Source organism: Lissotriton vulgaris, chromosome 12 (genome assembly GCF_964263255.1).
Source record: "Lissotriton vulgaris chromosome 12, aLisVul1.2, whole genome shotgun sequence".
Taxonomy (NCBI): Eukaryota; Metazoa; Chordata; class Amphibia; order Caudata; family Salamandridae; genus Lissotriton; species Lissotriton vulgaris.
The window spans coordinates 317,108,469-317,126,870 of record NC_141700.1 but is presented as its reverse complement, the minus strand read 5'-3'; the positions used below and the strand labels follow the sequence as shown (position 1 = coordinate 317,126,870).

At 45.3% G+C, this 18,402-nt stretch overlaps 1 protein-coding gene across 1 annotated transcript in view; it reads left to right on the top strand.

The window, feature by feature from the left end:
* Positions 1-18,402, top strand: part of CLEC3A (C-type lectin domain family 3 member A) — a 102,666-nt gene that overhangs the window by 36,993 nt on the left and 47,271 nt on the right. Inside the window, exon 2 of the mRNA XM_086945098.1 lies at positions 8,056-8,139. Coding sequence (XP_086801224.1) covers positions 8,056-8,139 — 84 coding nt within the window. The remainder of the gene's footprint in view (positions 1-8,055; positions 8,140-18,402) is intronic.

Below are 18,402 nucleotides of genomic sequence, written 5' to 3'. Positions count from 1 at the left end.
AAGTGCTTATGTGGGAGTGTAACTGGGTGTATACATTCCTGCCTGACTGTTTGAGTGGGTGCAAATTACATACTATTACATTGCATACTATAAGCAACCACACACATCTAATTTCAAACACATTCCTCCATGTAGGCTTAATGAAAAAGCAATATTCTTGTACAGCAATTCATCTTTCTCCTTTTGCTGCTCACTTTATTTTTAGTTAATGTTCTCATCTAACCTTCCTTCTCTTTAGCCTTGTACTGTAGTATCTGGAAGCTACACATTTTATTTCAGTTTATTGACAATCATGGGGTTCTGTGGTGAAATGTCCTTAAATCCTTTTTTTATACCTTGTGCCAGACATTTTGTGTGCAAATTTCCAGACCTACTCCAAAACTGGTTCTGGTCAATACTTCTTCTTCACCCAGGTCCCATTATTCATACACATTCTCGATGGAGGAATCATTAACAGCCCCAGACATCTGGAAACTCCTAGAAAGGCCTCAGAAGCTTGGGGCAGGAAATACCAACAGTCTAAACGATTCCCAAAATTATAAACTAACATCTGACTTTTCTATTAAAAAGGATTTTAATTGCAATTATTTTGAGTGTAAATATTCTACCCAAACTGAAGTTGGCACTCATTAAATTAGTAACCCAGCATTATTAATAGCCTGGGAGAGAAGATAGGCCTTACAACAGAGAAAACAACTCTATGAGTTTTTTCAGTGTCAGGACATGTAAAACTTAAATATTCATGCCCTAATGTTTAAATACCATGCACCCTGCCCTATGAGACTTTAGGGTCTAACTTATGGCTGGCCTATATGTATTAGAAAAAGAAAATGTAGGCCTTTTCAGAAATGGCATTTCACAATGGCACTTCAGACTGCAGTGTCAGGCATGAGGCATGTTTTAAAAGGCTATTTTAGTAAGAGGCACAAAGGGTGCTGCTTCCTACTAATTACATTTAATTTACAGGCCCTGTCTACATATAGTACCATATGCTAGGCAATTACATGTAAATGAAATATACCAATCAGGTAAAGGGCAAGTATACCATGCTTTAAGAGGAGAGTACAAGCACTTCACAATGGTTTAGCAGAGAACATGTGCATAGAGTCCTAAAGGTCAACTAAATCTGGCTCAGGAATGGAAGGCAGCTAATTTTCCATAAGGGAAAATGGGAGGTGTTTGAAAAAAAGATTACAAGTTTTGCAAACGTTTCAGCAGTAAGGACTGGTACCATAGACTACTGCCCATTTTTTAAAGAGATTGTTTTTCAACATTCACAAAAGGGAAGGGGCCTTCTGTTACCCCTTACCATTTGTAAATGTGTTACCACCTCCTATGAGCTGTTTTTCGACTAAATTTCAGTCACAAAACATTAATACAGTCTATAACGAATGGGCATTTGGAAGAGTCATCCTAAACACACCCTTGTCAAATTGCGATTCAGTATGGTTTCCTAAACCCATTTATTGATTGTGAAAATGTTTTCCGACTCACTAAATGTGCTTTGTACATTTGAAAAAGTAGTTCAGTGTTTGTAAACCCTCTTATTTACTGACTCAGAGGGTTTTTAAACAGACTTTTACTCAGCACCTTTTTAGGTGCAGCAAAGCAGAGGCACAGCCAAGCTCCCATCTGGATCCTTAGGCACTGACAGGGTGGCAGCTTATTCTTCCCCAAAAGAGCTTATGACCTTCCTAGTGCTTAATTTTCACACAAATTAGTTCTGGTGCCCAAATCTTTGCTCAGAAGCCCATGATGGTGCAATTAAATGTTGCTGTGCTGCATACCAAGGCTGTGCAGTCTTGAATCCACTTCAGATTCACTTTTAATTCACTACCAGGAACTCCCATCCCCTTTATCTTACTCTTGCAGTTTCCTGCTTTTTAGGTCGAGGACCGAAAGGCTGCGCTTGCGCAGTCTCCGGGAGGAGATTTAATGTTTTGGAGTATGGGGGCTTGAACCCGCCTCTCTACTCCATTCTCCTCCATTGGCTGGCTCCAATAAAGCCCCATTGCTTTTGGATTTGGGGGCATGTTTTTTTGCGTTCTTTCCACTGTGACGTCATCTGTCACTCAGAACGCTAAAACACGTCCCCCGAATCCGAAAATGTTCGGAGCTTTGTGGCCGCCATTTTTTTTCCCCAGACAAAATCCTGCTCCTCCTCTCCGCTTTGTCTTGTACACCTACAAGCCATACTCAAGTTAGGGAACCTGGAGCCGCCCCAAGCCGTGACTGCACTGGCAGCCGCCGCCCACAGCCCTCAGCAGAGCAAGGGGGCCCGGGCAGCCCGCTGCCACTCTCGCCGTCCTTCCTGCTGCAGGTCTCTCCCTCGGCCGGCCTCCTCCTCCCTGTGCCCCCCTCTGACAGCCCTGGGGACAGTGGCACGGATTCTGGCTGAGACCGAGGGGTGCTACTGGCAACACGTGCTGCCCTGAGAGGAGGCTCACACCGACAGGAGGGCACCCCAGAGACCTGGCAGCGGGCACCTGCTGCCCTCAACCCCTCCAAAGTCAGGCGGATTCCAGCGCCTCAAACTTTGTCCCCCTGCTTCTATGTTCTTCCCGACCGGGGAAAGTTTTGAAGTGTGGAGCAGGATGAAAGCTAAGCGAGGTGAGTTGTGTTTGAGTGCCAGGGAGTGGGTTCGAGGCTGGTTATTATGCCAGGAAGCGTTCACGGTATGCTTAGAGAACATATGAGGGGTGCGGGTGACAAGTTTTGTAAACTTTAAGGTGCGCAAGCTGAGGTAATAGAAAAAGTGGACTGAACCGTGGCAAGAGGCTTTTTGGTTTCAGCCGGTGGAAAAAGCTACACAAAGGGGTGCTGTGTGCGAGTTTCGAGCTCAAACAATACATCCACAGGCGTCCTGTTGTGTGACCCTGCACGTTTCCATGCTGCTGGCGCGCTGTCAATAACAACGTGTTCAACTGCCTCCCTCCTAAACTGTCTTTTCGTTTTCTTACTTCATGCACCTTATTTTGTCTACTGAATCCAACCTTCTAGTTTCGCGACTTGGCACTCCTTTTACCTTATTTCAACTTGCGAGATTGGGTGTGTGTGAGAGAGGGGGTGCATGTGTGAGTGGGATGTGTGAGAGCGAGAGGGGCCAGACTGTGCATTAGACTGCGTGTTTACGAGAGAGGGGGCTTGCGTCTGGGAGAGGCTGTGTGTTTGAGAGAAAGTGTGCGTGTGAGGGTATGAGCGCGAGAAATTGGTTTTGGGTGTGTGTGAGAAACTATGCCCAGGTGATGGAGGGGTGTGCGTGTATAAGAGAGTATGTGCGAGCGAGAGTCTGTTCATAGTTGTGTATATGCGGGTGTTTGAGCAGCGCTTGTGAGATACTGTACTGTCAGCTCATTTCATTAATGTCCTGTGTGATCCTGTGCAAAGCTTCTTGGACGTCTCGTTTACCACGTGTCCAGGATGCTTTTGGGCGTTGAGATGATGCAGTCGTAGTGTGAGCGCTTTAATCATGCCTGGCTGAAATCTATAGGGGGCAGAGGTGACACCCACTGCATGCCTCTGTGTAAATGTAGCCCACCCAACCCTCTCCCATGATCTGCACTTCCCCCTTGTAAAGAAGATGTGGCCTCACACAGAGCGGAGCAGAGCTGCTGAAACAGGAAGAGACCTATATACGCACACTCGAAAGTCGGGTCATGGTGTAATCCTGTTCTAGCAAGCCGTGGGTATTTAATTCATTATAAATACATTTATGTGAGAATAGTCACTGAGCCCTGCCTCATCAGAGCCCCATGAGGTCATTTTGTTTTGAGGTGTCTGACATAGTGAACAAATAGCGCAGGAGCTCTAATGGTCGATGGCACCCGTCCACTGGCAGCTCCAAGTTTGCGCAAACATCGGTTACACTTGTAGATTTCCCACCACCGACAGTTAGGTTTAGGGAGGTGCCCCCTGATTGTGCCGTTTTTTCTTGCCTTCTGCCCCCTGATTGTGCCGTTTTTCTTGCCTTCTGCCCCCTGATTGTGCCGTTTTCTCTTGCCTTCTGCCACCTGATTGTGCAGTTTTTTCTTGCCTTCTGCCCCCTTGCTGTGCTTGCTCCCCTGCCCCCTCGCTGTGCTTGCTCCCCTGCCCCCTGGCTGTGCTTGCTCCCCTGCCCCCTGGCTGTGCTTGCTCCCCTGCCCCTGGCTGTGCTTGCTCCCCTGCCCCCTGGTTCTCCTGCCCCCTGGCTGTGCTTGTTCTCCTGCCCCCTGGTTGTGCTTGCTCTCCTGCCCCCTTGCTGTGCTTGCTCTCCTGTGTGTGTGGCTCTGGGTGTGTATGTGGCTCTGGGTCTGTATTGCTCCCCTGCCCCCTGGTTCTCCTGCCCCCTAGCTGTGCTTGTTCTCCTGCCCCCTAGCTGTGCTTGCTCCCCTGGCTGTGCTTGCTCCCCTGCCCCCTGGTTTGCCTGCCTCCCTCGCTGTGCTTGCTCTCCTGCCCCCTCGCTGTGCTTGCTCTCCTGCCCCCCTCGCTGTGTTTGCTCTCCTGTGTGTGTGTATGTGGCTCTGGGTGTGTATTGCTCCCCTGCCCCCTGGCTGTGCTTGCTCCCCTGGCTGTGCTTGCTCCCCTGCCCCCTGGCTGTGCTTGCTCCCCTGCCCCCTGGCTGTGCTTGTTCTCCTGCCCTCTGGTTGTGCTTGCTCTCCTGCCCCCTGGTTGTGCATGCTCTCCTGCCCCCTGGTTGTGCATGCTCTCCTGCCCCCTCGCTGTGCTTGCTCTACAGTGTGTATGTGGCTCTGGGTGTGTATGTGGCTCTGGGTGTGTGTGTGGCTCTGGGTGTGTGTGTGTGTGTGTGTGTGTGTGTGTGTGTGTGTGTGTGTGGCTCTGTGTGTGTGTTTGGCTCTGTGTGTGTGGCTCAGTGTGTGTGTGTGGCTCTGTGTGTTTGTGTGTGGCTCTGGGTGTGTGTGGCTCTGTGTGTGTGTAAATGCAATAGGTCATGCATTTTCGAGGGATTAAGCAATTGGCATTGAAAATGACAATGTCATTTATTTAACAAATAAGCTATTGGCAATGTAAATGACAATGCCATTTATTTTAAAAAATATATATATATGTCATGTGCCATGCCAATAGCTCTACCTTTAATAATGCCGAGACCATTGCATTGTAAATGCTTGTTTACTATGTGACAGTTTTTCTGTTTTTCTTTTTCTCCATCTTTCTGTTTTTTGTGTGCTCCCCTCTATTGTCTCCGTAAACGACTGACTCGGAAAAATAAGTGCTGCTCACCAATAATGAGTCCAGATGGGTCCCACCATTATTTTTGAACCTCTTCAGCCAGCATCTTTTCCATTAAAGTAGCAATACATTTCCAACCTAGATTTTATGATAAAAAACTTGAGACTAAAAGAAGGCGGCAAAGTGGGCAATCTTGAGCCTACTTACACAATCGCTAGAAATATGAAGCAGGCATTTTACTGATGCCTTCTTGCCCTGCTGAGTATTTATATAATTTTTCTATGACTAAAACAAGGCTTCATTTGATATTTTTAGTTTATGCGTATATTAAACCCCCGAGTTGGTAATAGAATACAGGGAGTGTAGCATGTGTGCTTGCTTAACCAGCAGTTTTTTGCCATCTTATATGTTCCAGTTTTATTGATGATTAGAAAATGCTTTCAAATTAATATATTCAATGCACATTCATTTCTTGCCAAATGTGGTTGGAATCATGGGGGAAGGTCTAGTGGTTTGTTCATTTCAATAGTTATATTCTTATTTTATTTTGTGGTTGGATATAGAACGTGGACACCTCTTGTAGGTGTCAAGGCGCTTTCCGAGAAAAGAAAAGAAAACACACTTTGATCCATTGAGATGCAAAAAAATGGCTGTTAGAATATGCAATAAATGCAAACACAAAGAGAAAAACGAAATCACAAATCAGAGCGAAAACACAGTGGTATATCAATAAAAACTGATATTTCCTAATAAAGAGAAAATAAACCTGGGAGCAGATCATGGAGATTAAAAAGGCACAACCAGAATAATGAATTTATGGTAAACAAGTCATTTGAAGAAAATTCTTCAGATGGATCTAGTTACATATGTTGAGATCCGTTCAAGGTCATTCTAAGATGTGAAAAAGAATATTACTTCAGACTAGGTTAGGAAAGATCAAAGAAAAATTACTCTTCTCATAAGTGAAATTAGAAAGGGCATAAATGGTGTGCCAAGGGAGTAGCATTCATGATGTAGGGAGTGATACCAGTGAAGGATTAATACACAGTGCTTTTTTAGGTCTTAACTGACACAGTGCATACAATGTGCTTGTGAGAAAGTGTGTTTAATTGCAGGCAGCTTAGAGCCCAGCCATTGATTACCATTGATTCGCTTCATTATCACTCTAATTCCGTTGGTTCACTTTCGCCAGCACGTGCTGTCTTCACTTCCTTCTTGTGTGTTTGTCCCTCCCTTGGACCATGGCCCACACACTGCCTGCTTGCCCAGTGTTCTTCCACTGCTCGCTTTTTAGGAGCTACTTTTTATATATTAGTTACAGCGCTCTACAAGAACACTTGTGCATGAATGTGCTGTTGCTTCCCCCCCACCGTCCCTGCACTGTTCTGCTTTGCACCCACCCTCTCTGTCTGCTTTCCATGTTGCTTTACCCCAAATCTCCATCTCTGTTGTCCGAGTTGCTCTGAACTCACCTGACTGAGTGCCCCCAGAGACGTGCAATAAAAAGAATGTGTTATGATGCAAACACCACTGACCATGTCATAGCACGTTTTCCACTCCTCAACCTTTCCTCTGTGTTGCCTCTGTCTGCCCGCTCCTTGTTGTCTGCCACCCCTTTCAGATAAGATTTTTTTTTAAAGCTTTGGCAAAGCCAATAGTTATCGCCTATATTTTTTATTCATGTTGTACTGCAGCAAGGACTGTGGCAATAAACTTTGGGGCATATTACCAAGCAATAGCGATAATTATCGCTATTGCTTGGTTAGCGGGAAAAAAATATCGCCGAGCACCGAGGATTTTTACCGCTGAGATACCTTGATATTATCAAGGTTTATCTCAAAAGCGGTAAAAATCCTGCGAAATGCATGAATATCGCTGAAAAATCAGCAATATTCATGCATTATCGTGACAATGCTCTTAGCCATGTTATCCACCTTCCATTGGATAACATGGCTAAGAACTGCTTTTAGCAGGCGTTAGCTTTTGGAGATATTCGCGCTTAGCGCGAATATTTCCAAAAGTTGTTAATAGGAGTTAGAGATGTTAGCGACTGTTTTCAGTCGCTAACATCTTGGCACGCCCACTTTGCATGTCATTAGCGATAATTATCGCTGACATGCAAAGTGGGCCCCTAAATGCCCGCTATCACCTACAAGCTGTCGCTAACTGGTGTTAGCGACAGCTTGGTAATAGGGCGATAAAATTATCGCTGCATTAGCGGGAAAAAGTCCCGCTAATGCGGCGATAATGTCCTTGGTAATATGCCCCTTTGTTTTTTTGTGGAGTGTTGATTAGCAGTAAGTAACTGATGCTGTTTCCTTTTATTTTTCTGACATTTTAGGAGTGTTAAAATTTCTTTAACAAAGTGAATGGTGATTTAGGTGACTGTTATTAATTAAGGTTAAGAAAAATAAGTAGAACAACATACCACACCAATATATCAGTATTCATGATGTTGTATGAAAAGTAAACATTACACCAGAGCATAACAGATTACACATTTGTCAAATCTTGCTGCTGTTTTTGGATGTACAGGTTGTTCTTTATAAAAGCAACTTAAAAGGTAGGCATTTAGAATGTTATTGTTAGTAGACAAAAGTAATTGTACCAGAAAAATATTACTGTTAATAATATTCATAATTTTTATAATGTGGAAGTTGGATGAGCCTACCCCATACAAAAAAAATCTGAGAATTTGTGGCAGTGGTGACAACAACGTGTCCTGTATGCAATCCATAGCCAAGACTCAAGTATTGTCAAGACACTGGTAGACAAACTAAGAATACACATCTTTTTTAATAAACTTTGGAATAATGCCATATCCTAATTGTTTAATGTAGTCTAAAAAACTATTTTCATTGCTATGCATTATCATTGTCTTTTTAGAAAAAGATACTGATTTGAAGACTCAGATCGATAAACTCTGGCGAGAAGTCAATTCCTTGAAAGAAATGCAGGCACTACAGACAGGTAAACTTTTATGCCAAACTAATTGTTGTCATTGAAAAATGCATGTCTCCAGCCTAATACAGTAAAATATATATTATTTTAATTACAGTGCTTCAAGTACAATGTCATATTACTGATTGGCCAGACAATGAGATCATTTAGCTCCATAACATGAAAAGAACTACATAAAGTATTTTATAATAATGAATGTAGTCTCATAAGTGTTCATAGAAATGTCCTTAATGTCCTTTAATTTCTTATAAAAAACACGTTCCTTTTTAAAAACTCAATGATTTCACCTTTCACAAAATCATTCATATTTTCTCAGACCACTGTGAATAGTGGAGTGTGGGAAACACACACCCACGGATACACACACATACACATATATTTCACAGCACAACACTCTCCTCTCGATCAGTAAATCAATTTTATATCTTTGTATATTTATAAATCTCAATAACAGTCGCCATAACCTAGTTACAGTTAGGATCGTATTTCAATACCAAATGCATTTTTTGGTTTCCGTATATATTTGGGGCCATTTGACAAATCTTCACAAAACTTCCTGGAATGTTTTGGGATGATCTGTCAAGTGGGGGCCAAGAGAAAGGTAATTTAGTCACAGTGTAAGTAAATGCGTCTTTTTGCATGTTCACCCCATAATTTTGAACTGACACTGCTGTTTTTTTAACTCTGGGGTCATATTCTCAAGGAGCTATCGCCGAGTTAACAGCACTTTACTGCAGCCAAAGTTGCGATAAATGTAACGCCCCATTCACAAGCTGGTGCTAACAGCCCATAGCACCGTTTACCTGCGATAGCAGCAGCAAAAAACCTCGCCACAGACGACCCCGGCAATTATAGCTAATGAGATGCAGAGGAGGCGTTCTCGTGCAAAAAGCTGCAACAACACCACTCCGCAACATTCTCAACGAACAGTCAGATCAGCAAAAAGATCCCAAAACAGGCGATAAGGCGCGTTAGCAGCAGGAAACTAACACCTGCTCTGACGTGTGCAAAGTCGGACGACATCCTGCACCAAAAAAGGGAGACCAGCCCAGAGCCACACCTGAAGAATACCAGATGCCATGGAGCCACTGAACATACAGGCCAGACACCCAAGAGAGCCACAGCACCCACTGCCACCAACCCCAGGACCCCCCACCCCCCTCGACCCCAACGGACCAACACTGAGGCAGCGCAGACAAAGACAGCGACCCTCAGAAAATACACCAACCTCACAGACCCAACACCAGAGAATGTCATTGCCCACTACATGCTCAAAGGGACAACCATCCTCTGCATCCTGAATATCATTGGCCACAGGCCGACGGTACCAACACAGCGGACAACCAACATCCCACCTATTCCATCAATGTGCAGGAAATAGTGGACCACCGGGGAATCTCCGCCAGTGTCGCCACCAACCACCCAGGCAGTGGGCATGATTCATACACCTCCGACAGTCCCTCATCAACCAGCGCTTCCAGGATGGCTTCTAAAGAAATACACTGCCCATTGGCCAATACCAAATGCACACACCTCAACTCCACAATCATGCAACTCACAACACAGGAAATTCACATGTCACAAGCTCACATACAACATGCACACCCACCAGACACGACAGCACAACTCACTGTGGGAACATGGCCTAGCCATGGACATTAGCCATCAACGCCATGGCACCTCAGCCACACATCAGCAGAATGTCAGAAGAGGTGGGGACCAGGCATATGCGAAGGAGGCAAGTGGCCGATGAATGAGAATGTACATAATGCCAAGGGTGGGGTGGATGTGATGGCCCGACGGCAGTATGCAGACCACACACACATGTCCATGTCAACACACACCACTGGTGTTTGGAGTGTAGTGGACAGTGGATGCAACCATGTCACCCCAGCTAATGGGGAAGATCGCAGGACTGTAGCTTTTTACGTTTCCCCCATAAGCGTGAGCGGAGTGGTATGGTCCGGCATATGCCAGGCCAGCGTAGGGGTGTGAATAAAAGGCATGTAAATCTGGGCGTGGTCCTCTTCCGGAATGCCCAACGTCTCTCCCAGGGCAGCGCCTCTCGCCCTGCCACGAGGCCGTCACTGTCGCTGTGAGTGGTGTTGCCTGCGATCCTGTGCGCCTGCTGCACCCACCGCTGGTTCCCGAACTGGTCTTACCCACCCCAGCACACGAGGCCTCAATGCCTACCTTCCAACACCAGCGTGTGTCAAAGAGGGCCCACCACATGCTGGTGCAAGCTCCAAGGCTGAGGCCCGCGACCCTGGCAACCTGCTATGACCATCACGGCCTCCGCGAGCAAGGCGGATGACAGTAGTAGGTCACACATTTTGAACTGAGTCTTGATTACACCATGGCCGAGCACATTAATTTTGGCTCAGTGTATGTCGCTATACACCCTTCGATGTGGTGCCGCCAGGTCTTAGTCATACATCACAGCTGTAAGATTCTGTGGGCTGTGCTCGAGTAGGTCACACAATTGGAATTGAGCAATAACTTTTCTAAGGCAGAGTACATAATTGCACGCAAGGAGAGGTGTAAGAGGATGATGCGTTGCATTTGGGAGGAAAAAAGGATCATTGTTACGGAGGTGATCGAACACTACCGACAACTGCCTTGGTGTCACTAACTCTGTGCATCGCGAGCCTACGATATGTGGCTGTGGGCCACTGCTGACCACTGCCTCCGGCCTACACTGCGGTCCAGTAGGTCATACATTTGGGACTGAGTCTTGTTTTAGCAATTGCGGAGTACATATCATTGTACCGGCATCATCGCAGACTGCATCCCCTCTCAACCCCGGTACCACTAATTCTGTTACCCGACATTCATGGACACTCTCTGGTCGTACATTGGTGGTGTTTGAGTCTATGGACTAGGGGGTAGTTTTCATCCTCATGTACCTGATACCGAATTGGTGGTGGCAACAAGGCTGTCACTTTAAACTCCCCCATTTGCTGCTTCCGGATAAGATCAGACCTCTGCATCATGCCCTGGAGGACACCTTCCACAGTCCCCCAAAACCCTCCGCCATATTCAGTTTCGACATTGACGACAAGCCACTCTGTCTGCGTGGTCCTACCTGAGTGGACGGCAAGTCACCGTCCCATGGTGGGGTGCCTGTGCCGGCCGCTGTGCATCCAGGGCCACTAACTCTTTGCTGGTCAAGTCAGGGACCCTTTCTTCTGTTATATTGGATGACCTCTGAGACAGTGGCCTTAGGGTCTTTGACGCCATGTGTATGTGGCCCTGCGCTGTCCGCTGCCTCCGGCCTCAACTGTGGTCCACCAGGGCTAACACATCCAATCAAGTCCTGAACGGCCCAGACATGGCATCACCGCAGTAGGCACACGCTACCATCGCCAGGACCACCTCCAACCGCCATCTGGCAGAGTCGGAACAGTGGTCCTGGCAGACTGATGGAGTTGCTCTTACCTGTTGTGGATGCCATTATCTGCCTGTTACCCTGCTCAGCACTCAAGGTGCCACTGACTCAGTGCACCGCAACCCATGGACAGTTGCTGTTTAAGTTTTGTGCTGTGGAGAGGTTGCGCAGCAATGTCACCCCAGGCAGTGTGACATGACCTGGGACGTTGATGAGGAAGATGATGCTGGTCTAACACACCCACTGCATCTGCATCATGAATATCCCAAATGGACACATGCCTAGTCATTTCCATCACATGAGGGCGCTCAGCCCTAGGGCCCCAACATCAGTGCACTGCAACTCACGGACACTTCTGTTTGCATGTTGGGTGACCTCTGTACTTGCTCTGGCTCCCTCCGTTTTGCTCAGCAGCTGATTCTGTTATGCAGGTGTTTCGTTTTCCTTTTTTTTTTAAGATACATAACATCAAAATCAGGCATAGAAAAAAAAAGGAAACAATACTTTAGGGTAGATTTACAATAACTGGCGCATCCCCAGGGATGCGCCAGTTATTGTGCGCCACAGCTCCGCCACCCATGGTGCGCCACATTTACAATGCGGCGCACCATGGGGCGAAAACGGCACAGATGCGTGACGCATCTGTGCCGTAAAGATGGCGCATTGCAGGAGTTGCGTCGCAAGCGCAACGCAGCTCCAGCAAGGCTTGGGCGTGCCCTATCTGTCCAATGCTGCGTCAAGCCTTACGCCTGCTTCAAGCAGGTGCAGGGTTTTGACGCAGCATTGGCCTAAAAGTGACTGAGTGAAATCTTGTAGATTTCACTCAGCCACTTTTGCGAGGCGCACCTGCCCCGGAACGCCCACCCTGTGCCTGAACACCACACCAACCCCTTTTTCTGAATTGAACGCCACATGTGGCGCAGGGCTTTACAACGTGACGCATCTGCCTAGATGCGTCACGTTGTGAATGGGTCGCAGGGATGCGCCACGTTTACGCCGCCGTTGCCTCACGCAAACGTGGGGCAAGTCCAACATAAATCTGCCCATTTATATCTATGTCATTACCCACATTTTTCAGTTCCCCCCCCATTCCCTGCCCCCAAGGGATATCTACAGGAGGATCGGAAAGCGCAGAAGGCAAAAAAGAAACAAAAAAAAGGAAAAGGAGAAACAAATTTAACACAGCTATACCCATTTCATCAGAGGTTTTATCAGACTACACATACCCTTAATTCTCACAATTCAACCAATTAATTAGAGGCTCCCATATCAATTCTCCCTCTCTTCGAGCCCTCAGACCTCTCCTCTTAAAAACCAATAACTCCCACATCCCGACATTTATAAAGTTGCTGAACCATTCATGTACTTTCGGGGGAGCAGGATCTAGCCACACCGTTGCTAAACACAATCTCAATGTAGCCATTGCAACATAGAATAACGACTGGTCTGATACAGTCATATTCAAATCTACTACCCCCAGCATTATAGCCTGAGGTGATAGTTGTATCATATGTCCAAACACTTGCTCTAACCGTTGTTCAATTTTTTAATAAGCAATGGGATCAGACAAGGGCAGGATGAAAACATGTGAATACTATCAACAGCAAACTCCCCACATCTGGGGCAATTAACTCCAGCAACCCTGCCCCATTGTTGTATACGATGTGGGGTTATATACAAATTAAGCCAAGTCTTAAAACATTGAACCTGGAGGTTAGCGTTTATGGTTGCGGTATAACTAAAACCTAGTGAATCTCCACATGCCTCCTGTTGGGCATGTAATCCAGTCTGCCAATGGCTAAAGTGTTTAGGGAAATCATCACTCCTTCTTTCATTTACCATTTTATAAATCATAGAGATAGTTGAATGCCCCCCCCCCCTAATAACCTCAACTAGCGGGATACAAGTACAGCTACCAGTTTTTCTGGGAAGAAAATCTCGAATCTGTAGAAATTTTAAAAAATGCTGATTACTAATACCAAATCTCTGTCTTATACATTCAAAGGTCAGTATCCCTGTTTCCGAGACAATGTTTCCTATTATGATAACTCCATGTTTAATCCATTCTCTAAAATACCCATCTGCAAAAATTGCCGGTAGGAGAGTATTTCCTGTAACCGGGTTATATAAATGTATTCTACCAATATTATATCATTTTCGAACAGGCGTCCAGGCTTTAAAAGCCGCCAGCAAAACCTTAAACCTCACCCGTTTAAAATAAGCAAAATCAATATGTCTGAATAACAACCCCCTAACCTCTTCCCCGTAAATTAAATAATATATTGATATATCAGAATCCTCTACATCCTCACCATCTACTAATTCAGCAATATGCCTCAACCTTATTGCCCAATAATATATCTGGAAGTTTGGTAGGGACCAGCCCCCCCTCTCTCTGGGTAGCATCATACATTTCATAGCTCGCCTAGGTGGTTTACCAGCCCAAACAGACCAGGAGATTATCCGTCCCAGTTTTTTAAACCAAACTTGATCAAACAATACAGGAATAGCTCTAAAAAAATACAAAATCTTAGGCAAAAAAATCATTTTAACAACGTTGCATCTACCCATCAGTGTTAGCTGCAAATTGGTAATCCTACGCGCATCGGTTTCGATTTTGCATATTTATCTCCACTATCTCCTCAGGTTTAGAGCTTATTTCTATTCCTAAATATTTTGCCTTACCAATATCCCGTAGATCTGCAAACGAAATTTTATCATTGCATATTATTTGACTTTTAGCGTTATTCAAATGATAACCTGACAGCTTACCAAGCTGTGATGTCATAGTCTGAATTTCTGGCAATGCGGTCTGTGGGGAATCTGTCAGGATGGCAAAGTCATCCGCATAATCCAGAATTTTAGTGTCTCCACCTTTGGATCTCACCGGATGAATCAGAACATTAGAAAGAATGTTTTTAGTTAAGGGCTCAATATAAATTGAAAATAATAAAGGGGAGCAGGGACATTCCTGCCGTGTGCCTCTTAAAATATTAATTGTACCTGTCTGAATGCCCATAACCGATATTTGAGCCATTGGTTGTTTATACATGCTCTGAATAGCACAGATGATTCTTTCCCCAAGACCATAATGCCTCAATACAGCCCATAAAAAAGGCCAGGAGACCCTATCAAAGGCCTTCTCTGCATGTAGCAGGATTAAGGCCATAGGGTCATAGGGTCTCCTGAAACCTTAGTAAAATCAAATAAAGCAATTGTGCGGTGTATATGGTCTATCGTTTCTCACCCAGGCACAAATCCATGTTGTTGAGAGGATACTAGTTTCTTAATCACCCCCGATAGCCTATTCGCAAGGATCTGGGAGTATATTTTGATGTCACTATTAATTAGCGTGATTGGGCGATAAGACCCCGAATCAGATGGACTTTTATCTTTCTTTAAAAATGTAATGATTCTAGCTCTTCGCCATGATTCAGGAGGAACATCCCCATTTTGAACTCTGCGGAACATTTCCAGCATGACAGGAGTGAGTTGAGGTCGAAAAACCTTGTAAAATTTGCCCGGTAAATAATCAGGACCAACAGCTTTGCCATCAGGGAGAGAGTCTATAGCTTGCCAAAGTTCCTCAATACTAATTTCAGCATCTAATATGTCAAGTTCTTCCGAGGATAGTGCATAGACCTTGATCTCCTTAAGATATTCCTGGATTTTAACCTGCAGTGCCTCATTATAGCTAATATCCTCGTTATACAGTTTTTGATAACATTTTTGGAAAGCAAGAGCTATGGCCCCCTCCTCAGTCACTAAACTTACATCCGGGTCCAGAATTTTTTTAATGCATGTAGCAGACTCTCTTTCTTTAATTCTCACCGCTAGCATATGTCCTGCTCTCTCACTATTTTCAAACATTTTAGATCGCCAGGCTACAAATTTACTGGCCGCTTTGGCCTGTGACAATTCTGTTATAGCTGATTTTGCTATAATAATCTGTATTTGGGCTGCATCGCTATCCCCACCCCACTGTATCTCTTGGGCCAGCTTCATCTCGGCTTTCTCTAAATCTTTTTACAATCTTTGTAGATTGGTCTTTTCTTTCTTCTGACTTTCTCAACCATAACAAGTTATTTCCCCCCTTATCCCGGCCTTAAGTGTATCCCAAATGTTCTGGATGCCTGTACTGTCTATATTGTCATCTAAAAACCCTATAATCCATGGGGTCATAGATTCAATATACTCACTATCCCTAAGCAGACCACGATTAAACGTCCAAGCGTCTGGTTTATTCTTACAAAATTGTGTATTAACCTCAAGCAAAAGCAGATTGTGGTCCGACATTACTCTTGGAAATCTGGTGATACTAGAACCTTGAATGAGAGCAGGTGAAATAAAAAATAGTCAAGCCTAGAGCAAGTTTTATGAGGTGCAGAGAAGACATTATATCCCGGGTCATTCCGATTAAAAAAAGCCCAGGCATCAATCAGTCCATGAAGATCAATCAAATGTCGTAGAGCCCTATAGACTTTTGGTTTTCTCCATGCATAAACTGTTCCTGGTTGATTCATGAGTTCACAATCCATATTAATATTAAAATCACCACAAATTATGAACGGCGCTGGCCAGCCTACCAGCTCGAGATTCAACCATTTATATACTTCTGGGTCATCGAGTACTGGGCCATATATAGGACATAGTGTAAAACTTTTATTCTGGAATTTGCCATGCACAATGACCCAGCGGCCAAAACTATCCACAGAAGAGCAAATTATATTCGCCTTCCCCCGTCGAGCTAAAATAGCCACTCCTTACCCTCCAATTTAGTCATTGATACCAGTTGATATCCCACAAAGTCTAGAAGTTTGTGCCGACTGGCTTCGATGTGCGTTTCTTGAAGGCAGATAATATCTGCCCGCAAGAATTGGAAATCTTCTCTTACCTGACGCCGTTTACTCGGGTCATTAAGCCCGCAAATATTTATGGATGCTATTCGGATATTAGCCATGCCTCTGAAAAAATATTCCTAAAAAAAAAGAAACAAGACACACCTGCCCTTTGTATTAGCTCTAATTCAGTTAACTTATTTCGAAAATCAAACTCCAATCCTGACCTTCCCTCCCCCCATGGCGAACCCCCCTGATCCCCCCTCCCCCCCTCAACCCCCATCCCCAAACACAGGCAAACCAGGTCCTCAGACCCATGTGATGCCTCCCACTTCCTGAGTGTCAACCCGGTCACTCCCTGTCTGTACATCCTCTTATTGAAGGAGCAAGAAAGAAAACCCAAACAATCAAAATCAACAACAAAGAAAAACAAAGCAAATATGTTAAATATCTTAGCATTTTACCTTTCTTATTTTTAGAAGATTCAGTCCCGAACGATGATTAAATCTGGGTTTTAAAGTCCCCCATCCATTAGCCGTCAGGAAGTTCTTTCAGGTATTCTTCGGCCTGTATTTCTGAAGAAAAGACCTGTATCTTGCCCCGAAAGATGACCTTTAAACGTGCAGGGTTCATTATGAATACCTCGCAGCCCTTCTTTTGAAAGGGAGTAATCAGTAGACGGAGTCGCCACCTCCGTTCCACTGTTGCGTGGCAAAAGTCTGGGTGCACAAAAAAAGTATGACCCTCTGCAGATCTTTTGGCATCTGGTCGTGCTTTTTAAAAAATAGCTTGCCTCAATAGGAAATTGCAGAAAAATATCAGAATAGCCCTGGGCTTTGCTTCAGGATCGGCATTCTTTTTCAGCATGAAAGGAAATCGTTGGACTCTCTGTATCTCAGTTTCCCAAGACCAATGAGAGAGCTCAGGAAAAGCGGTTTGAAACAACTTCAGAACAAATCCTCTGTTATCTTGTCCCTCCGCCTTCTCCTCAATCCCTAAGAATCGGAGGTTGTTCCTGCGAAGCCTATTTTCGGAATCTTCTAGCTTCCACATTATATCAGACAGTTTTTCATCATTAGCCGTAGTTTTTGTTTCGGTGTTCTGTAGCCCAGACTCCAGCTCGACAATCCTATCCTCGAGGGCGGCAGTCCTGGCTATAACCTCAGAACATGCCTTGGTATTCTTCCGAATAGCCCCTTGTATCTTCATTGTCGCTAGCTGAGCCCTCTTATGCTCCTGTCGTGCCTCACTTTGAATAGATTTTAGCATGGCATAGATCAGAGTGTTAGAGGTGTTTCATTTTCCTTTGTACTGGTGTCAACTGTTCAAGTTGTTGCCAGCACCAAGCACTCCGTGCAGGCTGGCTTACACTCACCCCACACACATGCGTCACTGTACATATGGCCATGCCAATAAAGGGGCCGGGTGCGTGTGCCAGTAGCCAGTTCAACATAATATCTGCATGTTTCCCTGTGATCCTGTTGTATGCATGAGGGCCCTGGGCCATATGACATTACATTGTGCTGTTGTACAGCGGGCGCAGACATGTCACCACAGGCAGTGGTTTCGAGCTTGGACATGTAGCTTTGTCGTCACCCACTCAATTTGTAAGGGGAGAGGCCTGGGTCGTCGTAGGCAGAGCCAACGTGGGTGTGTTACTGCTATTTGTGTGCCCCTGGGCATGGTCTGTACCGTTAATGTGCATCTGCATGTGTCTCTATGGCAGTATGGGTCTCCTTAGTGGTCCGTAGGTGGTTCCTGAAGGATAATAGATGCCCAGGTATGTGATCTAGTTCACCTTCCATGGGTTCGGACCCCACCCGCACCTGCTCGTCCACCTCCATTTGGCGGTCTGACACTTGGCATTGGGGTGCCATGTGTGGGTCGGTGAAGTGTTGTGAGCCAGCCGTGCTTGCGGGTGCTTCCTGCTGTGTGGTCTGTTGCAGGGTCTGTGTTCTCCGCTATGTAGCTTGGCTGCCCGGATCCTGGTGGTTGGTTGCGTAGGATGTCTATGGGCTGTTGTAGGGCGTCGGTGTCAAAGGTGTG